Source organism: Micropterus salmoides, unplaced genomic scaffold (assembly GCF_014851395.1).
Source record: "Micropterus salmoides isolate LMB-PRFRI ecotype aquatic unplaced genomic scaffold, ASM1485139v1 Ms_hic_scaffold_21, whole genome shotgun sequence".
In the NCBI taxonomy this organism is placed as follows: Eukaryota; Metazoa; Chordata; class Actinopteri; order Centrarchiformes; family Centrarchidae; genus Micropterus; species Micropterus salmoides.
Genome location: NW_024041262.1, coordinates 12,677,429 through 12,704,746, shown reverse-complemented (window position 1 = coordinate 12,704,746; position 27,318 = coordinate 12,677,429). Strand labels below are relative to the sequence as shown.

At 39.3% G+C, this 27,318-nt stretch overlaps 2 protein-coding genes across 4 annotated transcripts; one reads left to right on the top strand and one right to left on the bottom strand.

Annotated features, from left to right (window-relative positions):
* The first annotated feature begins 51 nt into the window (after positions 1-51).
* Positions 52-19,098, top strand: LOC119915975 (carnitine O-palmitoyltransferase 1, liver isoform-like). Of its 3 annotated transcripts, XM_038735789.1 has the most exons (20): positions 52-225; positions 2,498-2,618; positions 4,534-4,698; positions 6,219-6,358; positions 6,862-7,033; positions 9,649-9,750; positions 10,192-10,329; positions 10,561-10,638; positions 11,189-11,296; positions 11,802-11,889; positions 13,785-13,980; positions 14,080-14,268; positions 14,379-14,484; positions 14,564-14,680; positions 15,467-15,631; positions 15,803-15,931; positions 16,124-16,279; positions 16,388-16,501; positions 16,863-16,952; positions 17,389-19,098. In XM_038735789.1, the coding sequence occupies exons 3-20, from the start codon at positions 4,558-4,560 to the stop codon at positions 17,512-17,514; spliced, it is 2,355 nt and encodes a 784-aa protein (XP_038591717.1). In that variant the 5' UTR covers positions 52-225; positions 2,498-2,618; positions 4,534-4,557; the 3' UTR covers positions 17,515-19,098. The 3 variants fall into 3 exon arrangements, with proteins under 3 accessions (XP_038591717.1, XP_038591718.1, XP_038591719.1); XM_038735790.1 differs by lacking the exon at positions 2,498-2,618; XM_038735791.1 differs by lacking the exons at positions 52-225; positions 2,498-2,618; positions 11,802-11,889 and adding an exon at positions 12,462-12,546 and having other exon boundaries at positions 4,558-4,698.
* Positions 19,099-20,427: 1,329 nt separating this feature from the next.
* Positions 20,428-25,394, bottom strand: LOC119916511 (secretory phospholipase A2 receptor-like). The gene is made up of 3 exons (XM_038736552.1): positions 25,355-25,394; positions 21,149-21,598; positions 20,428-20,852 (listed from the first exon to the last, which is right to left on the bottom strand). Exons 1-3 carry the CDS (start codon positions 25,392-25,394, stop codon positions 20,428-20,430), a joined length of 915 nt encoding a protein of 304 aa, XP_038592480.1.
* Between the last annotated feature and the right edge of the window lie 1,924 nt (positions 25,395-27,318).

Below are 27,318 nucleotides of genomic sequence, written 5' to 3'. Positions count from 1 at the left end.
TAGAAAACTCACTACCACTGCATGATAGCGATATTTTCGACAGTCGCTGAATGCAGCACCAGCTCCATCCAGGCGGGAGCATCTGTTGTACAGTTCAGTCGAGCGGAGGACCGAGGCTAAAGTAACTGGCACCGGGGACTCGATCGACGTCGGAAGTTACAAGTCGGTTTCTGCTACTCTACATTGACACCGACATTTCGCCCCCGTGAGCAACAGCAACAACAGGTATGCTATCAGGGTTCTGGCAGTGTTTACTGCGTTGCAACAAACTGTCGCATCTTTCCATGGACGTTCAGGAGCCGCATCAGCAGCCGTTTGTGTGCAGCTAACTACATAATGGACTGGGCGGTTAGCCATCACTAGCATCAGCTAGCGTTCATTTTCAAACCTGCTGTATTTAAACCGTCAGCTAGCGTTAACGTCCATTAATTAGCTTTCCATAATGGCAGCATCGCAGCTAACATAATTGTGGCGCCTTTAGATGTAATAATAATACGAGCTTAATAACTAAGGACGTAAACATGATTCTTATGAACGTAACGAGTGTTACTACTGCTGAATTAAATTTTACTTCATGTTCACGTTTCTTAGCGTTAGTTTTTACTAAGATGCAAGTGTTAGCTAACGTTAGCTACAACCCCTGTTTGCTTTGTTTGTTTCATTTTAGAAGTCGGCCTATCATAAAAGCCTATCATTAATAAAGTCATGCAGTGCATGTACAGCCCTGCCTCATAAAACACTGACAATAAGTAAGACACTGGCTTACAGTGGCTTAACGTTAGTGAAACTTTCAAGTTCTGTGGAGTTGAAATGTGTGGATGCCAAGGATTTTACCACTCATGATAATTTTGATATGATATGATAATCCACACAATATGTTTGTGATCTGCAAGAGACTGCTGTAAGCTTAGACTCTGCTGACATAGCAGTGTACACCCTTTAATTCCTCCATTGAAGAAGAATACATTTATTTAAAATACAACTCTCCAAAACAAAGGCATTGTGTATTCGTAAGTATCATAAAGTTTGATTAATTGATTTAGAGGTGATGGACAGTGAAGACCGAGGTATGAGGCATGTTTTAAGAACAACAATGAATGCCCTACCTGGGGATGTCAGGCTCTTAAGAGGTCAACATTACTTTAACCAAGAGGAACAATGTTGTAAGTGAAATTTCATAATCACTAATCTAAACCTACATGTGACCAGTGAAGAAAGTCAATTCTAGTACTGTGATCACATGCCTTAAAATTGATTAAAAAGAAGAATCTGGCATGAGCTGGAGAGCTGAGCATGGGGATTTAAAGTTGTGACAAGATAAGGCTTTGGCTTTTCAACTGGAGAAAACCTGATAAAGCAACATCTGTCTCATGACCATTGATTGATGACCTGCTTACTTAATATTGCTAGACAAGTGTGTGTGTGTGATTTTGTCTAAAAAAACAGATCAAATATTGGGATTGGGACAGATTACATATCCACAGTGACCAGCAAATAACCTTGGCTAATAGTAATGGCTGTCAGTTGTTAAGGTTGTGCATTCATATCATTGTTTTCTGTCTCTTGTCTTAATTAGTGCTTTTTACAAATCACTGTACTGGGGTCCTGAGGGAATCCAGTCAAAAGCACCATATTCAGCCTGTGCATGTTTAATAGATGGCACTATTTATTGAGTTCATGTTTGACATTGGACCTACTTTAACTTTAAATCATCATGAAAACTAAATTATACCAAAATCAAAGGATGTTAAATAAGGTTTTAAGTACTAATGCGGATTGTATTTGGGTTTAAAAGGTCCAATTTGTATTATGGCACAATATGCAAATTAACTGTAACTTAACATAATATTAACCTGTTTTTTTTTTTCAGATGACATTAATAACAGGTTTGAGAATAAAATTGAGTTAATTGAGTTATTTTGCTGTGATGGTTGTTTCCTACAGTAGACTATTCTTGGGGTCCACAGGGACTCCAGTTAGTTGTATGTTAAATATGTTGGTGGGATAAAGAGATTATCATTTTTGAATATGCTTTTTATATGTATGCATGTTAGATATTAATTACTATTTCAAATTTTTGCACATTTGAGCCTGCTCTTTCCTTACTTGTCGTCCCAGACTGGCAGGAAAAGGTTTGTCAAACAAAGTTATGATAAGGCAGAGCTTACAGAAACACTGTGAATATGTCTTTTGCTATGTGAAGCCAGTAACTCTTCATTCTTTACTTTTCAGTTAGTCTTTATTCTGTAACTGCCCCCCCCCATCGCCCCGAGGGTCACAAACTCCCCCATCTACTTCATCGTGAAGAGAATATAGTCAAACAATAGAACATGGGAATTAAATTCATGGAATTAAATGTCATTAGTTTATATAAAATGTAATGGCTCAAGTTCAGATTTATTCTATTTTACTTTGGTTGTTTAATCTATCTCACATGAACAAACCAATGTGTAGTCTGTATGTTGTTATAGGATTTTGTTTGCTTATACTTTTCCAGTTTTCTGAACACCACAGAGCTGTTGACCTTTCACCTAGTTTACACACACTGGTCCTGCCTTCCTCTTTCCTCCCTTCCTGCTCTGAACGCACTCTACTGTTGATCTGCGTGCCTTCCGTCTGTAAGTTTTCCACAAAGTTTTTTAAATTGTAGTTTAATGCTTATATCAAGCAAGTAATAAAAAAAGTAAAGGGTTCAGTCAGTTTTTCAGAAAAACCCCTTTGAGCAGACTGCTATTCATACATCAGTCCCCCTATTTATGACTCTGTTCTCTCATACTATATCTGTAGCCTAATCAAAAATATCGTTGTTAAGCTTTATCTTTGTCAATGGTATTCTTTTTTTATAACATAGCTGTAAAGGCATAAGCTCTATGTGAATTGGGAATCAAAGTTGCAAAGATTGTAAGGATTACTTCACTGTCAATACAGAGTAAGCTCTCAAAACATGAATTCCAGTGAGAGGGATATAGGCAATAACATTTAGTGGGACCAGCATAAAGTGACTCCTTTGGGGGTGCGCGCACGCAGTCAGCACTGAGTTGAGCAGGTGTGTTGTGTCTGTGTTGGCACTGAAAGAAAGCGGCTGAATGTACTGCTGTTAGTCCTTGGCACAAGCACGACTGTATCTGCCAGATCTGACCTAAAGAGCAGAATCTCAATGGGACCTGTGGGTGTGTGTGTGTGTGTGTGTGCGCGCGCGCGCGCGTGCCCTATTTAAACACAACAAGAGCAGGCGTGGCCTCCACAGGGGTGCGGTCCAGTGTCAGAGCGACTACGCCTCAGGGCTTTAACCATAGCCTATTTATGGAGGAAAATCAATTCTCTTTGTGAAGAGGAGCAGTTATTGCCTCAGACAAAAATACCTGATCACATCAGCAGCCAGTCAGCGCTTTGCCATCAAACTGTATCAATTTCAAGCTGACTTTGCATTTGAAAAGGACGCATAAATAATGTTTCTCTATTGAGCTTCTCTTAAAATTGCTCTCGCATAAGATGGATGTGCTTCGCCAGGCATGCACACACACTCAACTTTTGCAATTCATCATTAGTTTGATGAATCATCTGTAAGTCCCTTCACAGCACCTGTTGCCAGCTGCTGCACTGCAGTTTTATGTATGAATTGTGATCACATTTCACAAAGAATAAAGGATGTTGCAGTTGGCCGTTTACATTGTTCTTTTTGTTTGATAGTTTCTTGTTGACAGCTTGCATGTAGTTCTCAGTGTCCTGTTATTAAGTGGGTCATTTCATAGTAAAAAATGCAGCTTTTACCCACATGCCCTTGTAGATGCCCCTGTAAACTGCCCCCATTGTGCCTAAATGTCACAGTTGACAGTGTTGGTATTGTTTCTAACTACAAACTCCCAAGAGCAGGCAGGACTTTCTCTACATCATAACGGAGAAAGCTGTCAAGGTAATACCTTTTACAGTCAAGCCATCAATTATCTTTATTGTCTGACAAAAGCTTGAATTAGCAACCTCGCGCCATATATTACACCTAGGTCTAATACAATTGTGTTAAATCTGAAAGACCGTGTGACTTTGGGCTAATCCTTTATGTTTATACTGCCAATAATCTGCAACACCAGACATTTATACAGGTTTCACACACTACTTCTTGCCTTTAGGCAGGGTTCAATGTTGCCCGGCTGGGCAAGTAGGTCAGAAATGTACTTGCAAAAAGTCAGTTTTTACTTGCCACTATTCAAATTGTTTTATTTTTTAGCGGTTATCAAATAACCACTACAGACTAAAGTTAGTTGTCATGTTTAATTTTTATAAATAATAAAGTCAATTAATCAGAATGAGGTCACAGTGTCTCATAGATACGAAGCAACACACACACCCTTACCACCAGAGATGGACCCTTTTCATCTAATTCGATCGGGCAAGTGAATTGCTAAGATTTACTTGCCCAACTTGGAATTTCATTTGCCCCGGGCAATCCTTACTGTCTAACCGTGCTTTAAGTTGTTGGCTGACTATTTAAATAGACAGTTTTTCCCCCTCTCTTTTGCTCTGTCTCCCTGTCAGTCACTCTCCTCGTGCACAGTAACCATGGCAGAAGCCCACCAGGCGGTGGCCTTCCAGTTCACCGTCACTGCAGAGGGCATTGATCTTCAGCTGTCCCACCAAGCCCTCACTGAGATCTACCTCTCTGGTGTGCGCTCCTGGAAGAAGCGGATCATCAGACTCAAGGTATGTCCTCTCTGGCTGTTACACTTGTTGTGTGTTTCGTTTAGTCATATGTCTAAACCATCTAAACAACACAGGCATGTGTGTCTTCCTCCTTCTTATTACTGTTTTTCCTCCTCTCTGCACGTAAGCACTTGCATCTGTGTCAGAGCTAAATATTGAGGAATCTTAAGTACTGTGTTTTTTCGGCCTGTCCATATAATGGTTTCTCTATTTTCATTCATTTTCTTTTCTTTCTTTTCAATTTCAGGTTTGTAGTTTGCTCCTTTGCAAGAATACACTTGAAAGTGGCAAACGTAAAAGTACCCCAGTTATTGAAACACTGATAGAGGCTGTATGCAGGAGTGGTAATTTTTAGTTGTTGTCTTTAATGTTTGTAATTGTAGTCTATTAATAATATAATAAGAAGAACTTTATTTATACAGCACTGAAAAAAAGTTCACGAAACACAACCACAGAAGATTACATACATGACAAGGTAAAAAAAATAATAAAATGGGAAATCACAAGTAAGTACATAAGTAAAACAGGCTGACTATAAAGCTGATGATACACAGAGCAACTTTTAGAGCAATGGTGCTGGGCAATGTTGCTGTCAATGTTAATGAGTAAAGATTACTACCGTAATGCCCTTCCCCCATCACTCCGCCACCCGGCCCGCCCCGCCGCTATCCGTTCAAAACATAGTCGGACTTGCCACTAGCGAGATTGCCCAGCAATATTGCTCAAAAAGTTGCCCCATGTATCATCAGCTTAAAGAATAAGACTAGAACAAATAGCAACTTTATATAGCTAAAATAAATACCTTAAGATAAAACAGGCAGCTCAGATGAAATCAGGATATGCCTTCTGATAAAAGTACATTTTTAAATAAAGTTTTTAACTGGTATTTTAATTGCTGCCTTTTATATGGTATATAATGCTTTATTTAAAATATGTTTAGTTTTTTGTTTTGTATTGTAAAATGGAAGTACTCCAAAGTACAAGTACTTCAGAATTGTACAAAAGTACAGTACTTGAGTAAAGGTACTTAGTTACATTCCACCACTGCTGTCTACCGAATCACGTATTCTCTACTCTATCAAGCTAGCTATGAGATTGATGCTACAGCTTTGTTCTGATTCCGAACCATTAATTTAGTGGATTAAACTTCAATCTGAAATAGCTTGCTCTGAGTTTTTTTTCCTCTTGTAATGTGTGGACTTAATCATCAATCAATAATTAATGGCACACAATATCACACACTCCTAGGATGTGGAAATCCTCGTGTTAGTTTCAATGTTAATAAGAATTAAAGTGGTGTTTGATGTGTTTCATACCAAGTCGGACATGCAAAAGCCTTAAACTAACAGTTCAATTCCCAGTAATGTCTGGCACTGAGCTGAATGCAGTTAAGACAGCCAGAATTGAGCTTTTACATGTCATTTATTAGCTTAATCTGATCATAACCTAATTATCAGCGCGCATGTTGTAAACAGGAAGAATGGGATTTGAAATCAATCTCTTTTCTCTCACATTAACAGAACAGTGTGGTAACAGGGGTATATCCTGCTAGTCCTTCCTCCTGGCTCTTTGTGGTCATAGCAATCCTGGCTACTATGTACACTCGCTCCGACCCCTCCATGGGACTCATAGCCAAGATACAGGAACACCTGCCAGTCAGGTAACTCCATGACATGGTTAAAGTTAATGATTAATCTTTGCCTTGATTGTAGGCTACATTGTGACACAGAGTGGTGTGCAGTATCTCTAGATGTATCATGTTTTTCAAACAGGCCCTAACCTTTCCCATAATTCCTTTTTCAAAGTCTTCCGTAATTATATCCTTTTTTTGTTTCTTTTTGTCTCATCTGTGAAATATGTTCCTCCCTCTAAATCCTTTCTCTTTTCTACTGTTCCTTTAATATAAACCAGTTTTGCTTTTACTTACTTTGACAGAAATTGAAAATTTATTAGAGAATATCTAGCTTGATATTACCATTGTGAAACAGCTAGCTCTTGTAATTTAAATAAACATATATCTTGTTAGTCCCATCCATCCATGTGTGTGATTTCTTTGCTTGTTCATTTTCCTTTAACTTTTTTTAAATTCCTTTATTTGTCGCTCACTGTTGTTTTTACACTGTTTTTCCCCTTTATGCATCTATCTTCTCCCACCATTCCCAGCCAGTCTATGAGTACCCAGTGCCAGGCGTTGGTGTCAGCAGTCCTCTTCAGCACCATGCTATGGCTCTTGCTCATCTTCACCATGCGCCTGTGCCTTAAACAGCTCCTCTCTTACCACCGCTGGATGTTCGAACAGCACGGCAAGATGTCCAACACCACCAAAGTCTGGGTGGTCAGTGTTGTTTCACACTTTTTGTGCTTGCGATTTTTCTGCCAGATATTTTGATTACAATTCAATTTGCGATTATTTTTTAAAACATTCCGCTGAAGTTAAATATTTACTGCCAGTCTATTTTTGACGGAAGCCATGTTTTTCAAAATAAAACACCCTGTGTAGTCTCCCGATCGTATATCAACAAAAAAAACAATTAAACTACGTAGCCTACCTAATCATGATAGAAGCACAAAAATCAAGGACAGCTGAACAGATTAACAAAATCTGAACAAGTCAGCAACATTAGTCTGGCAGAACGCTCTTATTCTGAAATGCTCCATGTGGGATATGTAGCCTGCACAGAGTGGAACGGAATGGGCTCACAGAGAGCTGTTATCCATAGTTGAAGCACACAAAATGACAAATTAACAGCACGTCAGCAACATAGGGCAGGCTAAACACTCTGCTGACACACTTCAGTGTGAGTTACGCTGGACAAAACCGCGGCACGGCCGCTGCCTGTGTCTGTTCAGCTGACGCCACGATCCCACGTTTTCTTCCAGTTTCATTTGTTCTTGTAAAATGTACACGCCCTGTGCCCGCTCTGATTGTGGGATAGGACAGTAACAGGAGGCGTATGGCACTTGTGATTAGTTAGCAAGTCTGTCACACAAGGACAACGGAATCTGTAACTGCACGACTGTTTAAAACGGGTCAGATGCGCTGTATAATTAACCTACATTTTAATCGCCCTCTTCACGATTAGCTAATCGTGTTCTTTCAAATCGCAGTTTTGATTTGAAAACGATTAACCGTTCAGCCCTACTTGTTACTGTAAACTAACCATACTTTTCACTGTCCCCCAGTTCTGTGACACTTTTATATGCTGTCAAAAATACAACTAGTACTGTGTAATATAAAGGAATCTAAAGCTCATCATATTTGTTTGTTACTGTATTTTTGGATTGGAGAAGCAAAATTATTTTATGTCGTAACATACTACAAAATGTTTGTGTTTTATGCTGCAAGCAGTGGCGTAAGGAAGTAACAATGGGCTCCAGTGCAGGCTGTTATGATGGGCCCTTTGGCTCCACAGTTAGGAAGCACACAAGTGCACACACTCTGTGTTCGTGTCTAGAAAGGAACCTTTTTTTGTATGCCTTGTTTCCTCATTGTACAGGGTTTAACAACTGCTAAGATTATATGCAGTAAATACCTAACCTACTTAATTTAAAGCTCCTTAAATCAGTTTCTTTCTATATTAACATATTAAATTTAAACAGTTCTCTTTGTGTGCGTCTCCAACACGTACCTGGACGCACCAATCTGAAGTACCATCATGTGATGGATTTTAGAGTTGGAATGTGTCACCTAGACTATTGTATTTGCAAAGTACAGAAGTCAAAGACAAAGTTATAAGGAGCTGGCCATTGCTGTCATTTAAAAAAAAAAAAGAGTGAAAGAAATCCTGAAACGTCACTACAAACAGCCGAGTGCAGGGGAAATATCCACTGTGCTGAAATGACGCTGACTTTTTCAGGTATTTTTACTACAGTAATCTCCCAAATCACAGCAACCAAATTCCTCTTCGACAGAGAGGCAAGAGATTATGGTAAATAAGAAAGAAAAGCGGCCTACTTATAAACAACACCATGTTCTGAAACCAGGCCAGCTCAGGCGCACACAGTTTAATACCCACAAGCACGTCCACACAATCAAACAGGTGCTCGGCGGAGACTTGTCCATAGAATGATGACAGCCTTTTAAACAGCAATGTCCTTTAGTAAAAAATCCAAAACAATGTTACTTGGGAGCTTTGAGACCCTCTCCTGTTATTTGTCTCTTCTTGCAGCAACTTTTATGTTTGAACATCATGACTGCTAGCTTGCACGTCTGCTCTGCTAGTCTACTTGTCAGATTTTTACGTTTCACTCGGATTCTGGAGTTTTGTCACATGATCAAATAGAAACTTAAGATTGGGCAGCCACACACATATTACCCAGTAATCCTCATTTCATATTTAGGCTATGTGATTCAAACACCAAAGACAATATTCATTCTGTGGAATTAAATTAAATTTTTATACTTTGTTTCAGATGTTTGTGAGTAAAACTATTGAGTGACACCATTACAGTAGAAACATAATGGTATGAGGAGAGCTGGGAGTCTACTGTTGATGACTATGCAAGCATTTTTACCATGTAACTGACAAAATCCAACTCGTAACCTGGCGGGGCCACGCTCCAAGCATTCAAAAAAAAAAACCTCTGCTCTACAGCTAGTCACGGGCCCCTGTACAGTGTGGTTATAGTCTATATGTCTATAGCTAGGCCCTGGCTTCAAGAAAACACTGTTTAATGTGCTTCTACAGTGAACAAGGTTCTCTTGTTCAAATGTTTCCAGTAACATAAAGTAAAGCAATAAATCAGAGGAAAATGGGAGTGAGTCAGTAAGTAATCTGAACAACAAATGAATTAAAGTTAAGTATTTTCACTGCTCTTTTTGTAATCACAGATTTTTATGACATATGATATACTGCTAACTAATTGAAGAAAAATAATTAGCCCTAGGTATGTCCTGACTTTGGTATTTTGAGTGTGTTTTTTTTTTGAATGCTTGTGTTTCTATGCCAGGCGCTGGTGCGGATCTTTTCTGGCAGAAAGCCTCTGCTCTACAGCTACCAGGGTTCGTTGCCAAACCTGCCTGTGCCTGCCGTCAAGGACACCGTCAAGAGGGTGAGTTGTCGCACAAAGCAGAGGAAATGACATGATGGATCACTTTCTCACATTCATCATTTTCTGCCTCTGTTGCTCCAAATTTCCTTTATTATCTTGTGTTTTTTTGTTTGTTGTTTTTTTGTTTTTTATCTGGCTGCAAGCTAGCTGAGAAATGTATAAGAAATTCAAGGTATCTACTCTTTTGAACTAAGATATATTTGACAGATGAGAGAGGATAGAATGGAAAAGAGATTTGGTATTATATCAGCAGAATTGGATGGTAGAAGACTTGCCCACACACTGTGGGTGTTAATTTATGTTAATTCAGTAATCTGCTAACCTCTTTCTGTGTTTCTGTCTTTTAGCAGACCACCATTTTATTTCTACTGAATGATGCTTGTTGCTCAGCTGGTTGAAATATGTATTTTATTTTTTATTTTTCACATCTGTTTTGTTTAGTACTTGGAATCGGTGCGTCCACTGTTGGATGATACGGAATATGAACGCATGACCAAGCTGGCCACAGAGTTTGAGAGCAGCCTCGGTAATCGCCTGCAGTGGTACCTCAAACTCAAAGCTCTCTGGTCCGCCAACTACGTAAGTGGTTGACCACAATGCTCTGGTTAAGTGTGGCTAGTTCAAAACATCTCTTACATGTCCAAAGCAAAGCAGTCCAAAGGAAATCCCATTAACAATGTATATCTTTGTGAAGTTCTGTGGTTTGAATTATTTATCCTGTCTGAATATGCAAGTGATGTGACTGCCAGTTGGCCACAATATTCGCCTCCTCACAAAGATTCTGTCTGTCTGTTTGTTTTTAATCTTCAGGTTAGTGACTGGTGGGAGGAATATGTCTATCTACGCAGCCGGAGCCCAATAATGGTCAACAGTAACTATTACGGCATGGTATGAAAACCTTTATCTTTTTGGTCTGAAATTTCCAGTCTAACACGGTGTAGTCTTCACTTTGGAGTGACTGTTTAATGTTGTACATGTTGACTGTACCAGACCTTATAGGTTATTTTATTCTTTTTACTCCATTTAAGATATTTAAGGACTCATTCTGTGAATCATTTGTAGCCGTTTGTTTGTCATGAGGAGAGAAAAATAACATTTATAACTGTGTGTTACTGCTTGTTGGACTAAGACAGGTGTTCTTGTTTATGCCTTTTATTCATCCTGGAAAAGTTAACTGACAATGTTTGTTCACTCCACACAGAAATATGAATCTAAATGTGTTATTTAGACATGGCTTCTAAAAATGTTTATTACATAAACACTCCTTTACTAGCTGATAAAGGGAACCATAGTAGTAATAATGAGTAAGAGAAGACACAACTCAGGCACAACCTCCAAGAAAGTGTCACTATCTTGATTCTGCAATCCCAGGCGTACTTAGGAATAATTTTTGTTTGTCCTCTTCCTGACTTCCTGTCGCGGTTTGTTCTCTCCCCAGGACTTCTTGCATGTGACACCGACACCCATCCAGGCGGCCAGGGCAGGCAACCAAATTCATGCATTCTTCCTATACCGCCGCAAACTCAACAAAGAAGAGCTTAAACCTGTGAGTTTACCCGCCGGTCAAACTTAGCTGCTTCATATTCACAGAGCAGAGAGCAGCAGATAACTTGTCAATCAAATGTCTCGAATTTTGAGACAGTGGGATATTTCTTTGTGGAACCTCAAAATATTATGTTCTGGTAAATAATAAGAGAACATGGAAATGTATGAGACTTTGAATGTGTGAGTAACATCCATCCATCCATCAGTGTTTGTGTGTCTTGACTGTGATATGATAGAATGTGCATCTCTGTTCATTTTATTTTGTTTTGAAGTTTGTGTGAAGACATTTCCTTGATGTACACATGCTATGCTCATCTTTCACCCCTTCCTTTTGTACTCCTTTCAACCACTTTCGCTTGCTTGATTTCCCTTTTTTTATCTTATGTTTTTTACCTCCCCCATTTCCTCTCTCTCCCTCCTTTTGCTTGACTCTCCGTTTCCTCCACTCTCCTCTATTCTTCTCTCTGTTCCCTTGCCTTTGTCTCCTCCTCCTCTCCGTTTCCCAGAGTCGTATACCAGGCACTGTCATTCCTCTGTGTTCAGCTCAGTGTGAGAGGATATTCAACACCACACGCACTCCTGGAGAGGAGACCGGTAAAGAGACTGACATGTACACACACAGACAAAGTGATGTTTCACACAGTGCCGACACACAATACTGCCTGAACATGAGCGGTTGGCTTCAACAAAAAAGCCCGCACCAGTTTCTGACTAATAGTGAACACTGCTAACATACCACTGCTTCAGAGATGATGAGGCATACTGAAGGTGTCTGACCCCTCTGGAGTTTAAGTGTGGGATAGAAAATTGTGTGAAAGACAGTATGTGTTTGTGTGTGTGGTCTTCTGAAGCATGGTGTCGTGATTCACTGAGTCATAATATGTCTGCTGTACAGCCCATCCTGTCATCTCTCATCTGTCTCTTCTTACCTTCTGGTCTCATCTCAGGTCTGTCTGGGTTTCTGGAAAAGGTCCACATCTAACTGATGTCTGTCTTCTTCTGCCCACACATTTTGTTTTCTCTTCTTTTCCTTCCTCTCTCCCCTGGTTCTCTTTCTCTTTCATCCCATCCCTCATTTTTTTCTTTTCTGTCATCCTTTTTGTTTCCACACTTTCTCTCCCTTACTTTGTTTTTTGTACTGGTCCATCCTTCGTTATCCTGCTCAGTGGTTGTTGAGGTCTGCAGTCCCTTGCTGTTCCTATCAATTTGAGCGGATGTTTGACACTTGTCGAATCCCTGGAACAATTACAGGTAGTATTTATATTTTTAGCCCAATCCTAGTTTTAGATCACTAAATGTCAAACCAGTATAATAACAATATAAATGTACATAACACTTTTTACTGTACATAATTTTACTGAAAAGGAACACAAATTTACATCCTTGCATTCAGTATTGCACCACTGATTTACTTAAACATGCCTCTTACTGTATGTCTTACTTCCTCCATTTGTTAAAGAGGCCTTAAAGGATCTGTTTAGAGCTAGTCAACCTGGCAGCACAAGGAAGGCTATGTCAACCTTAAACTATCTATTGGAGTTGTATTGTGAAGTTGAACATGTTCCATTGTTCATATGAATTCAGTAAAGTAAAGTGCGCGCCGGTGTGTCAAGTGTCAGACCTTATTCATTCGGCTTTGTGGTGATGATTTGTAGAGTAGTACATACAACACACATCCCATGACACTCTGCATGACATGCATCCTTTTGGTTCTGGAAACATGCTGAGTTGTTTTAACAGGGTGTGTTGGGAATCTCAGGCATCTTACCGTGTGTGTTGTTTTTGCCTTTAATCCAGTGGATGTTGAAAGCTGGGTTTCTGTTTTCAAACAGGTTTTACTGTTGAGCTTCCCAGTGCAAATTCTGTTTGTGGTCAGCGAGTAACTTTACTGGAGCACATCTCAAATGTATTTGTTGACTGGTTCAAGGATTCTGACACTTCAGTGGACATACTTCTGTTTCTGTTCTAATATGTTATAGGCAAAAGTGTATACACTGTCAAACTATTCAGATTTTAGTTTAAAAGTGTGTGTGTGTAATATTATATACGTTTTTATTGTGTAAGTTTATGCAATGATTGTCAACAGGACTTTATGTGTATTCAGTTGCTGCAATCCCAACAAAAAAACTGACTTGAATGAATGCATTGCTAAAGAAGAAGAGAAACTTGTGTCAGTAGGACTGGCCAAATGCTGAGGTTTTGAATAAGCCTAAGGGAAGTCAAGTTTATTTATAGCACCTTTCAACAACATCTCAATTCAAAGTGCTTTACATAAGACAAAAGAGGCATCAAGAAAAGAAACACAGGACAACATAAATAGACAAAGTTAAAAAGAGTAAAATAAAATAGAAGATAAAAATAAGCTAAATAGAAGCACAAGGCACACACACATCACTGAATTTAGTGCATCATCTCTGATTTATTCATGTTTCCACAACATGCCTTTTTACACTTTCCCCTCTTCGACCCCCTTTCTTTCATGTGCGAAGACACTCTGCAACATTGGCAGGACAGTGACTACATAGCGGTATACCACAGGGGGCGCTACTTTCGTCTCCGGGTATACCAGGCAGGCAGACTCCTTTCCCCCAGGGAGATTGAATTCCAAATTCAGAGGATCCTCGATGACCCCTCACTGCCTTCCAAAGGAGAGGCCAAACTGGGGGCCCTGACTGCTGGAGAGAGGTCAGTTTGACAAGCCACCAGTGCTCAAATATCATGAGCTGAACCGCACACCGCATCCTTTAATGTAATATCATTGTTTTCCTCTGCAATGTCTCCCAGAATTCCATGGGCTAAAGCCAGGGCAAAGTATTTCAGCAGTGGGGTCAATAAACGCTCTCTGGACTGCATTGAGAGAGCCGCCTTCTTTGTGACCCTGGATGATGATGAACAGGGCATGATGGGAGATGACCCGGCAGCTAGTTTAGATCGCTATGCCAAATCTTTGTTACATGGGAAATGTTATGACAGGTAATTTTACACTTAATGTATCACTGTCGTGTGAACATTAATTAAATAACTTATCTTTTTATGTTTTGTTGTTGAATTGTTGTAAATTTCTTATCTCGGTTGTCATTCAGGTGGTTTGACAAGTCCTTCTCGGTGGTTTACTTCAAGAATGGAAAGAATGGCTTAAATTGTGAGCACTCATGGGCTGATGCACCAGTGTTAGCACACTTATGGGAGGTAAGGAACATGAACAAAAAGTAGGTTGCAAACTGTCATCTGGTTTTGAGTATCACTGACAATTGCTGTGCGTTTCCAGCACACATTGGCCATCGACTGTTTCCAGCTCGGTTACAATGCAGAGGGTCACTGCAAAGGAGAAGTGGATTCGTCACTACCACGACCACAGAAGCTGAACTGGGAAATCCCTCCAGAAGTTAGTTATCCATTCACACGTTTCCCTTAATTCCTTAAGCTAATCACCATCATATCATAATTCACATTAAGCTCATACTGAAATTAGATCACAATTACTCCCAGTTTGATTATTCCAATTTTAAGTGGGTACTGTAGCATGCAAACATTGTATTTTAATTTAGTCTGTCACAGTGATAGCCTCACAGGTTGATGCTGAAATCACCAACCATCTGAACCTTTTTGGCTTTGGGATAAGGAAAAACACTTTTTTAAAGTAACACGTCAACATATTTTAAATTTATGTCATGTCAAATTTATGTCATGCATGTTAATTATGAAGATATTGCCAGTAAGTGGTTAGCCTAGCTTAGCATAAAGACAGTCCAGAGGTCAAAAAGTACCCATACCAGCGCCTGGACATTTATGCTTGATTAATCATACTCAAACCGAAATCCAATAACAAAATGTTGTGGTTTCACAGTTTTGGACTTTTTTTTTTGTCTGAGTGCAGTATAACTTCCTGGAGCTGCTGCTGTTGCCGAGCAGCCTTACTTTGACAAAAACACTCCAGCTAAGCGACTGTAGCTTCGTATCTCTTCATATCTTCATAAGCGTATTTGCAAAAATCTGAAAGTATTTATTTAAGGCATGTACTGCATTGTACTTTGTGACATGCACAACGGGGTGGTAAAAGCTGGCTCTTTGTTTGTGACAATGTGGAAGCATGGCTTATTCTTTTGAAACCACAGTGGTTACAGATGTCTCTATCTTGTTGATGTTAACCATTTGAATGTGTCTGTCTCAGTGTGAGGAGCAGATCTCCCAGTCTCTGGCAGTGGCCCAGGCCCTGGCTGACGATGTGGACTTCCACGTTTTTGTCTTTAGAGACTTTGGCAAAGACAAGATCAAGAAGTGTCGAGTCAGTCCAGATGCCTTCGTTCAGATGGCTCTTCAGTTGGCCAACTACAGGGTGAGCCTCCCTCAGAAATTTAACCTATATACACCTGCATGGTTACAACACAGTGAACACAAAGGCAGTCCATACTGGCTCTGTGCTACATTAAGTTTGGACATTTGGACACAGTGAATTTTGGACTGTCAATATTATCTGTTGCATGTGAGTTTTGTTTTTGCGTTCCAGAACCGTAAGAAGTTTTGTTTGACGTATGAAGCCTCCATGACCCGTCTGTTCAGGGAGGGCAGGACCGAGACTGTTCGCTCCTGTACCAATGAGAGCAGTGCCTTCGTCCGAGCGCTGGAGGGTGGAGAGGTGAGACCACGGAAACTGTCTCTTGATTTCTATTGGTTTTTGTCACTCAAAATGAGGATGATTTAAGGCTTTCTGAGGAAAATAAATCCACATTACTAATGATTATGTCTAATTGCTATTTTCTTCATACGGTGTCTATTTTTAATGTGTGCTATGCCAAGCAGTCACGCCGCTCATGCCATTCTCCACCAGGCAGCAGATGTGTGCAGGCGTTTGTTCCACGCAGCGTCAGAGAAGCACCAGAATCTTTACCGCTTGGCTATGACTGGAGGTGGCATCGACAGACACCTCTTTTGCCTCTACGTGGTGTCCAAATACCTTGGAGTGGAGTCTCCTTTCTTGAAAGAGGTTTGTGACTTTATTTATATCAGACTGTCCAGTTCATTATGAGTATTTATCTCTTTACTGGATCAGCGACTTCAGCAAACTGATGCGATGGCTTCTTGGGTATTTCAGGTGCTGTCTGAGCCCTGGCGGCTGTCCACCAGTCAGATTCCATTCCAGCAGCTACATATGTTTGACTTGGTCAACCACCCAGAGTATGTCTCCTGTGGAGGGGGCTTTGGTCCGGTCAGTGTTGCCCACAGCGCATCAGTCCTTAAACTGTTTAAGTTAATGGCTAAACTGGAAACTAGAATTAATGTACACTGCCATTGTGACAAGTAACTTTACTATCTATGTGATTACATTTTCCTTTTACACCATACAGTAGCTTTTACATTAATAGACACTCCTTCAGTGTTTCTTTCCAGTGGAAGCAACCCTTCTTAATGGCTGTACACAGTTTAAGTTTTAGAGAAATAACTATACCATTCCATGCTTTTTTGCAGTCTTGACAGTAAAATTATAAACAAATATTTTTAATATTACACATACAACTTAGGTTGTATGTAGACAGCAAGAGTATAAATGTTGTCTGTATCTCTTTCAGGTGGCTGATGACGGTTATGGGTTGTGCTACCAAGTTCTGGGAAATTATGTGAACTTCCACATCGCGTGCAAACACTCATGTCCAGACACTGTGAGTTTAATGAAAGTAGTCATTTTATGCTGCATAAGAAGTGAACAAAATTAACTCCTTATCTTGGGACAGGAACATCTGTGCGAGGACTGAATATTTATTTTTATGCTGCGCATTACGTCTTCTGGACACCATTTTTGAAATTGCTTCTATTTAGAAAGAGTACACAAGATATGTGTATTTCAAGTAATAGAATATGTGCATGCCCTGTAATGTGTGATATGTATTACTTCTGTAGTTTGTAAAAAAAGGAAAAGAGTGCTAAGCCTTACAGTCAGGCTGGTACTGGATTTGTGAGACAGATATTGATATCCATACTTACGAGTTGAGAGTTGTTGTTTTTTACCGAGGTTGTGAAGTGTAAAATTTCTTTGTTATTATTTAGATTGACACAAACACTTTTCTTCTAATTTTTTATCGCCTGTCTCCCCTTCAGGATGCCCATAAGTTCGGTGCTGAGATCAGAAAAGCCATGAACGGACTGCTACAGCTGCTGAGCCCCAACGAAAAAGAGCCCAACAAGACAGAAGAGAATCGGCCAGAGGTCAAGAAAGACCTGTAGGCGGTTACTCGAGGAATGGATGCTGAAGGGAAGGTGTGCAAGCATACATGTTACACTATGATGTGAGGAAAGACAGGGTTTTTTTCCCCTCATGCATCCTCATGGAGTAACTGATGTTGTGTTTTTACTGGTTCGCATCTATATTTGTGTACGTATATTAGCAGTGTGGTAGGTGTGTGAGAAGGAAAATGATTCCGTAGAATAATAAATCAAGCGGTGTGATTCAAGTACAGGTTTATTGGTTTAGTTTAGTTTTAACAGTCAAACTATTGGGGGGAAAAATATAATCATGAACCTAAAATGAGAAAGTTATTATCGTAAACGGGTTTTACTATTAGAAAGAGGCCAGTATGAATTGCACCACTAAAAAGTTAGAATTAGAAAATTGTAACACTTCACCTTATTGCAGGACATTTTAAAATTGAAGTCTGAAGCATTAGCATGGAGAGAAAACATGCAGGACTGTTGAGGTGATTTTAGTTTACACCGTCTGAATGCAACATTGCTGTAACAGTGACACCTGGTATTTTAAAATCTTGGAAGTCTGTGACTTCTAAGTGTTTACTCAGTATGTATAAATTTGCTTTGTACAAAAACACACGATTGTAATGCTGTGCTGAGAGTGCCAAGCAGTTTATACAGGTAGTGAAATGATGTGGCTCTGTTCAGTTCATAGGTTAGCAATACTGTTTGAATCGTATTATATTTGTTTGTCATTTCTGCTGCTAGATGTGTCTCCCACATCAAAACAGTAACAAAAGATGTAGTTTGATGACGTTGTGACATATGGTGAGAGTTGTTGTCTTCATTGTTAAACAACCACCAGATCTGTCTGACGTGATAGAAAGCATGTTCACGGTCGAAGTGTTTGTATTAAAAGTTTTATTCATGTCACGTTTAGTCACGTTTCCCAACTTCCTTCACTCTTCAGTGTTTCCCGGAAGTTATAGCAACTAGCCGGTTACCTTGAATAAAATTTCTGATTTCTCTGGGTTTGAACACAGTTGGGAACATAAGGGACAATGTAAGTACACAAATCAACACAATATGTAACATAGTTTTAGTTGTTTTTAGACATATTAATGGGAAATGTTAAACCTTTCAGTGCCAGCTCACCCAGGAAATAACTTTTATTTTATTTACATTCAAACATTATTATTCAAACTGTAAAAAAAAATAATGTAGGTCAGTTTATCTTTCAGAGGTCAGTTAAATAAGTTAAAAACTACTGAAATGAACTTGTTATTTCACTGCCAGTTATAAATCTGTTTGTATTTTATATTTTCATCACTGTGTTTATAAACAAGCACCATAATGCATATAATATTATGTTCAGCTATTCAGTCTCAAGCAGTACTGTGGGTCAGATGTGGATTACACGTTAAGTGAGCCAAGCCATCAGATTCAAATGATGGTGAGTTACCAGTGACGCAGATTCCTGTTTTTCTCCTCTTTTTTTTTTTTTTTTTTTTTTTTGTTGTTTTCACTCCAGATCAATTGAGCTTGTCTCATTGTATTGCTATTGTCAGCCTTTTTTAATGCAAATTATTAGTGAACATAAAATTATTAAAGAAAAATGCATTAGGTGTGTTTATTTTTTTTATTTTATGCATTCTTCTTACTGTCAACCTGGTGCCTACATTACCCAGAATGCAACTCTGCAGCAGGCATCTCATCATCAGGCAATTTATCAGATTTTGTGCAGCTCCCTCTGGAGGCTCAGAAAGCTTTACATAGCTTTTTTCCCACCTATGCAGCAGTACTCCTCAGGACCTGTAAACAGACTTAAAAGTTATAAACTGTTGTTCCCCTTCCAGATAATGATTTCAGGCATTGACTTGTCAGAAGGGAAAAGGTTGTGTATTTATTTTAGCTTATTTTTCTGCAACAAAAGGACACAGCACACCTACTGCCAGTTATTAATGAGAAATAAGAGTGAACATAAAACACTGAAGACAAGAAAAATGTAAATATTAATCAGTACATGAATAAGATCTGTGTGTACAGTGTCATCACACGTATACTGACTGCAGGGTACTAAACTAGGATAAAATGATCAATTGACTTTTTAAGATAATTCTTATTTGCCAAATGCATCACAAAGCTCTTTCAAAAGGCTTCGCTTCAAACAGTGATCTGTGCTGTTTATAAAATACATCAGGTTTTGTATTCACTTCAGTACAACTCTATTAATCAGCTGATTGCGGTTTCATTTCTCTGATTTTACTGGCTGTGGTAACCACTGCAGCTGCAGAGTATTTTTATGCTCAGATGTTCTGGAGAAACAGGTAGTTTTATATTGTGGCATTATAACAGGCTTCAGTTCTTTCTTTCTTTCTTTCTTTCTTTCTTCTTTTATTTTTTATGGAAAATCTTCCCATCTGGCTGGACACTCCACTGAAGTTTGACCCCGTCATACCTTTTTTGGATCTATGGAAGCAAGAAAAAACCACACCTACATTCAAATGAGCAAGTTAATATTTTACTATATTTGCCAGTGTAAATATACTGGCAAATATAGTAAAATAGTATAGTGTAGTGTATTAGTAGTGTAGTATATAGTATAGTGTACACTGGCAAATATCATTATTGTTGCTTAAAAAAAAAAGCAACATTAACGTAACAGCACCTACATTTGAGGAAATGTAAAACTTACTTGGTTCAAAATGGCTTTGCTCACAGCAGAATCACTGAAGTCAAAGGACGAATTTGACTTCATTTCTACCCTCACGATCTGCCTCATGACTTTCTTTTCTTTGGTTAAACAAACAAATAATCCATTACATCAAGTATACACTTAGTTTGTTTTGTTAAACCAATCATGTTAAGGATGGCTTTTAAATGATGTGGTAACTAACAAGGACAATTGAGAACCAAAATCTGGATTTCACATCCATCTTTGCAAGCAGGTAATTAATTCCCTTCATAACAAACAAAACAAAACAAAACAGACACTGTTACAGATATTATATACTCACCACTATAGCAGAAGAAGTATTTTGAGGAGGTACAATCTCTGTCATACCACTTGTTGTCGGAGGGTCTGTACAATGCGCACACTCCATCATCATTTGGCTGACTTCTCTCCCAGTATCTGAAGGAGCTGTCACTCTCGTCCGACCATTTCCACTCATCTCTGAACAAACCGATCCAGATCAGGAACAGCGATGACCCCTTTTCAAAAACTGTTTGCTGTAATGCCTGATTTTCAGTCTGGTTCCTCACACTGGCCAAGTCTGTGTTATTCAGTCGACAGTACTCTTGGGCTTCCCTCCAGGACTTCTCTTGAAGAACAATATACACCCTACTGGACCCCTCTGTGAATATTGCAAAATGTTCTGTAAGAGATTAAAGTGTTTGGAGAAAAAGAAAGAAAAAGACACTACTAGTTTTCAATCTGCTGCACGCACTTACAGTTGCATTTCTAAACCAAACTCTGTACTTTTTACACTTATGATATATAATTAGTGAGCTTTAGAGGTGCTGATGGGTAGATTCTGGTACCTTTGGATAGAGTCGGGCCTTTCAGTTTACCCATTCCAAATCTTTACACTAAGTTGGTCATCTAACTCTTGTCGCGAAAAGGGAATAAGATAAGGCAGTGTAAATGTCAAATGGATGTAATCTTACTCACCTTCCTGGCAGACAAAAGGAAGTGGTGTTTCACAGAGTGCACTGCGCCATTTCCCATCAGCCCTCATGCCTCCACATTGGTGAGAGGAATTGGGACCAATGGACCAGTTAGTGTATTCAGCCACTCCATGACTGCTCTGAGTTTCTCCCACAGACCACAGCCAGGATGCCACCCTGGTCTTTGTGAGACCAATCCAGATTTCTTCCGTCATGCCACTGGCTGCTGTCACGTTCACCAGCCTCTTCATGTCATCATGGCTGCCAATAGTAGCGAGGTCAGTGTAGTTGTTTCTGCAGGATATCTGGGCCTCCTCCCATGTCTTAGCCTCCTTTATAAAGTGATACTCTCGAATGTGTGAACATAAAGTGACATAACCTGGGTGGGGGGGGAGCGTCAATAAAGTTATTACAGTGTTTATAACAGTTATTATAACAGTGTTTCTTATGTTCACTTACCTGATGCCAGCAGCAAAGTCACCAAATGGAGCATGTTGTTTTCTAGAAACCTGAAACATGAAAGGATAAATGTTATACAAGTTGTTATACAAATCAAACAAAACACTTTCCTCCCACCTGTGTGTCTCTAATAGTTAGCCGATTGAAATGAGGTCCCTCTTATTCAGTTGAACACCAAATTTGCTTTGCTTTTTAACAGGTTCTCAAGTGACCTTGGTTCTGCAAGTCGCTCTTTATTTTTGATGTATATTGCTTTTTCTGCTAACTAGGCCACAACTGGATCATGTTATTTGAAGAAATGAAAGAAAACTGCCATTTTCTAATGAATAGATTATTTTGTCAGAAAATCAATCAATTAATTGCTTTAAGTCTCTTGTTAAATAATAATTTGTTGGTTACAGCTTCTCCAATGTGAATATTTGCTGCATTTCTCTGGTTCATGTCATTTGAAACTGAATATCTTTGGGTTTTGGGACAAAACAAGACATTTGATGGCGTTAACAGGGACTCTGGGAAAATGTGATAAACATCTTTCACTGTTTCCTTACATTTTATAGATTGGATGAACGATTAATCCAGAAAATGGTCTGCAGATGAATTGATAATGAAAAGAATTGTTGGTTGCAGCCCTAATGTTTTGTATCTTTTGTGATATCTACTTGTGCCATCCATAATATTAAAAAAAAACAAATAATAACGCTGTCTACTTTTAGTAAGTGGTTCAATAAAAATGACACCAGTATACAACTCAGTTTCAGGCAGTATTTAAAAAATATTGACATCATCGTCTTCTCTACACTGCCAGATATCTGTTCTTTTGAATGCCCTAAAAAAAATCTAAATCTTGAGATATTTTATCTAAAACAATATTCTATTTCTTATCATCTTCTCCCTGCTCTATTTTGTAAATAATTCTACATTAATTATAATAATTAATTATAGTCCATATTAATATCTAAGTTCTTCTTACCATATACACAGATGTTAAAGCGCACTTCTGCAAGTTGTTACTCCTTCTTTCTCTCACTCTTCACATGTTGTGTTTCTGTCATTCCCAAAGAGTCTTTATGGAAATGCTGTACATGGGACTATCACAAGGATTTATTTGCATCTTGCAGGAGCTCTGTCAAAACAGGTGTCACATTTCAGTGCAAGGTTTCTAATTTAGTTATTTGATATATTTATTGATGTTTAAATGATATTGCGGTTCATTCAAACATAAAGATTGGGAATAGTTTCCCTGAGAAATCCCACACAGTAAGCCAAAATTTACAAGTCAGTGGAAAAAAAGAGGAACTACCTCCAGAGCACTAAAGTTAATTTCCTTCTTTGAATCGCCTCTCAAGGTTCAGACCAGGGGTACCATCATGCTCAGAGCCTTTCTTACACAGGATCTTTTTGCGTCACCTTTGAGTCCTGCCTGAAAGTTTATTGTTCTTCTCGTTATTCTCTCTCTTCTATCTCTGTTTATTTTCTGCCACCTGTCTTTTTGTCTCTTGTTTCAGCAATGAAGTCAGCAACAAACCCTTTGCTCATTATCCTGCCTGTCAGACTTATGCTCCCAAAAGCCGCTAATAATCCACATATAGTCCCTGTCCTTTTCTAAATCATGCCCCACCTCACACACACACACACACACACACACACACACACACACACACACACACACACACACACACACACACACACACACACACACACAGTCCATTTCACCTCTCTGTCACCCCAGAGGACCCTTATATAAAACTCTGTCTCCCCTTTAGTTGTTACTTCTCTTGTTTATATCATCAGTAGACAACCTTCTCTTTTGCTGTTCAGGTATGTGCTTTGACTTTTCCTCTAAACTGAAATATGTGACCATCTAGAAGCAGTAGTAGTAGACTTTTTTAGGCAAAGTCTTCCATCATTTTTAAATGGCACAATCATTATGTAGTACTGTACTTGATACGTAGTTATAGAATTTGCAAGCCCAAGTGAATCACTGGGCTTGATTACATAGTGTTGTTTATAGACTGTGGACAATTTATATGACATTATTGTTAGATTTATTTCAAGGCTGTGAGGGACATTTAGCAAATCATTATGTTAATAGCAGCTATAATCAATATTTTTATGATAACAATGGATCAAATGACTATTTGTAATGTGAACAGGGTTGCTCATAGTGATGATACCCACAGAGAATTATCATCAAATCTACACATCCCCTCAGCACTACAAAGCTTTTCAGCGTTTTTCAGCTCATTGTTTTGATTAACTGTTTGTTTGGATTCACTCTCACCGGTCGTACAGCAGACAGCTATTCACTAGAACCCCACTGTATGCTACCTGCCCAGCATTAATCGACTGACAGACACAGAGTTGTCAACAGATGTTAGCTGGAGAACATAGTAGAGCATTTGGCAGCTAAAGAGCCAGATATTTCCAGCAGGATTTGGTGGAGACCAAAAACAGAGCTAAAAGGGTATTGAAGTTTGCATTTACATTTATCAGGTGGCCAAAAACACAACACTAAATAAGTGGTAATGTTGCTCCATGTCTGCTAGACGGGTACATGGCATTCAAAATTGACTCTGTCATCCTCAATAAGTTTAAAAGGCAGATTATTTTTTCATTATACAATGTCACTGATTCAGTATATTCATAGTTTACTTGTTCCAGTAACTCTGTGAAGCTATAACATCTTAATATTGAGTGAAATATATAAATCCAAGATGCCATGTTTTCATGTCTGCCCCCAACAGAAAAATCAATTAAAAGACATTTTAGACCTGAAAGAATGAGGTACATTTTCAAACTCTGGGATTCTTCACTCAATTACAGCAAAAGTAGGATCTTAAAAGTCAGTGGGCTTTTAAGAGCACATAACAACATAATATGTGTTTGAACATAGGATGCCAGTGGGTCAGTGGGTGTTGATAAAGGTGTATAATATCTCTGGAATTGAATGCTCCTTCATGACAGGTTATTCTTGGTGCCCTTGGCCTCTCTGTCCGCCTGGGACTGTGTCGGTCAGTTTGGCTAGAAACATTCAACAGTGAAGTGATGAATTCCTCTCCCAATCCCTCATCTGCCTTTTGTCCTTGTGCCCGTGTTTATTCAGATTTACATGCTCATGCTCTGAGATGTTGGCTAAAAACTAACTACGAAGGGATCTGAGAGACTCGGGGTGGCCTCATTACTTGATCTGCCATGTTTTACACTCAAAGACAGGCAGTCTGGGAGCGCTTCCAGTTGTTTACAATGTCTGCAGTGAAAATTGTATTTTGAAAATCGGTCTATTGCTGGTGTGTCTCTCCAGAATCCAAATGTTTCCGTTCAGTTACTGTAGCTCTTCAGATGTTCTTGACGATTGCGCTCTGTAAAATTATAATACTATATCTCCTGTAACAAGCCACACTGAAATATGTATATAAATTGCTGAAGCAATGGTTAGGAATGCTAAAATATTTATGGGGCTCTACAGACATTTAAATATCCCTTCAGCTCAGTGAGACTGCGAGTAGATCAAATGATACTAGAGGACTTGGCTGGTGTTAATAGCGGCCAGCCGACCAGCTTAATCGCTCCATCCCACATTCTCTCTTGTAAATCAAATTAAACAAGAAGGATTGGCCAGCTGATACCTCAGTCTTATCCTGGGTAACAGGACACTGCTCTGGTCTATAGTCCCTCTGGCCTCTTCTATTCCTAGATCATTAGCTACAAATGGCCTTCCCTTTACTCTTATTCTTTGAACAAAAGAACTGACCTGCATTGAACGTGTAATGTATCTCCAGTGGCTGACTCATAAGTCATGAAATACATCAGGACAGGGGACAGGACTATTAAAATGAAAGGATCTCCACTCCTGGAATTAAAATTCTCATCTATTTATATACTGAACAAAATTATAAACACAACACTTTTGTTTTTGCCCCCATTCATCATGAGCAGAACTCAAAGTTCTAAGACTTTCTCTATGTACACAAAAGGCCTGTTTCTCTCAAATATTCAAAATCTGTGTTAGTGAGCACTTCTCATTTGCCAAGATAATCCATCGACCTCACAGGTATGGCATATCAAGATACTGATCAGACAGCACAGGTGTGCCTTAGGCTGGCCACAATAAAAGGCCACTCGAAAATGTGCAGTTTCACTGTATTGGGGAGGTCCGGAAACCAGTCAGTATCTGGTGTGACCACCATTTGTCTCACGCAGTGCAACACATCTCCACAGAGTTGATTCAGGTTCTTGATTGTGGCCTGTGGAATGTTAGTCAACTCCTCTTCAATGGCTGTACGGAGTTGTAGTCAGGTCGAGATCCCGAGAAAGACGACGAGCATGCAGATGAGTTTCCCTGAGATGATTCCTGACAGTTTGTGCAGAAATCTTTTAGTTATGCAAACCGATTGTTGCAGCAGCTGTCCGGGTGGCTGGTCTCAGACGATCTTGGAGGTGAAGATGCTGGATTTGGAGATCCTGGGCTGGTGTGGTTACTGCGGTTGTGAGGCCGGTTGGATGTACTGCCAAATTCTCTGAAACGCCTTTGGAGACAGCTTATGGTAGAGAAATGAACATTCAATTCACGGGCAACAGCTCTGGTGGACATGCAGTCAGCATGCCAATTGCACGGTACCTCAAAACTTGCGACATCTGTGGCATTGTGCTGTGTGATTGAACTGCACATTTTCGAGTGGCCTTTTATTGTGGCCAGCCTATGGCACACCTGTGGAATACCCATGCTGTCTGATCAGCATCTTGATATACCACACTTGTGAGGTGGATGGATTATCTCGGCAAAGGAGATAACAATCACTAACACAGATTTTGACAGATTCAGTGAACAATGTTTGAGAGAAATAGGCCTTTTGTGTGCATAGAGAAAGTTCAACATTTTCCCATCAGTTGCTCTGAAGGCGTCATTATTAGGTGATCAGACTGAGCTAAACAGGTACTGTGAGTGAGGTTTAATCCTGTATGGATGAAAAACTTACAGGTGATGTGGTGTGAGCACAAAAAAAAAGTCCAAATAGCAAAGATCTAAGCATAATCCAGAGACAAACAACAGAAATGAAAACAATGAACCAGTAACTGACAACAGAAAGACAACCACTATATATGCACAGGATAGGTGAGGATAACAAGGCACAAGTAAAAACAATCAGGGGAATGAGACAGGTATACAGGAAGTAAGAAAGTAAAACAAGACGATACTGGAGGCAGGCAACTACAAACTAAAACAGGGAAACATTAAAAACACACACCCAACACACCAGAACTGTGCCAGCTGTCCATCAACTGATCCAGAAAAAACTGTTACACATCAATATCTTCAGCATCTGGCTTATTTTAGCCAGCACAAGCTACTGGTCATACCAGACCGAATGTGTCTGTAGCAACAAAAGTGTATTGAATGGTTTTATTTCTCATGAATTAAGCTTTTCATTTCTAGGTGGAAGATTGTGTCTTTCAAAAATTACAGCTTTAATACAGTGTTGAGACTTGGTCTGCTTTTGCTGCTAAAATCCCCATAATTAAGTAAGTTTGCATAATGTAATTTTGGACAAACCCATGTTATTGGCAAATTTAAGGTGTGTTCTACAAATTCAATGCAGCTGTTACCATTTCTAGCTGAACTACATTTAAAAAATAATGAGACCTTTCATATGTCACACTAATGCTGTTGCACATTCATAACAGTTCTGATTTTTATATTTCCTCTCCAGTGTCACT

Bases quoted from the DNA above. Each gene is read 5' to 3' on its own strand.
- LOC119915975 (XM_038735790.1), top strand. From the start codon at position 4,558: ATGGCAGAAGCCCACCAGGCGGTGGCCTTCCAGTTCACCGTCACTGCA. The intron at 6,359-6,861 runs GTAACTCCATGA...CACCATTCCCAG, and splicing joins CAGGAACACCTGCCAGTCAG to CCAGTCTATGAGTACCCAGT. The intron at 11,297-11,801 runs GTGAGTTTACCC...TCCGTTTCCCAG, and splicing joins ACAAAGAAGAGCTTAAACCT to AGTCGTATACCAGGCACTGT.
- LOC119916511 (XM_038736552.1), bottom strand. From the start codon at position 25,394: ATGAGTCAGCCACTGGAGATACATTACACGTTCAATGCAG. The intron at 21,599-25,354 runs GTCAGTTCTTTT...GCATCAGGTAAG, and splicing joins ACATTACACGTTCAATGCAG to TGAACATAAGAAACACTGTT. The intron at 20,853-21,148 runs GTGAGTAAGATT...AATCTCTTACAG, and splicing joins TCCTTTTGTCTGCCAGGAAG to AACATTTTGCAATATTCACA.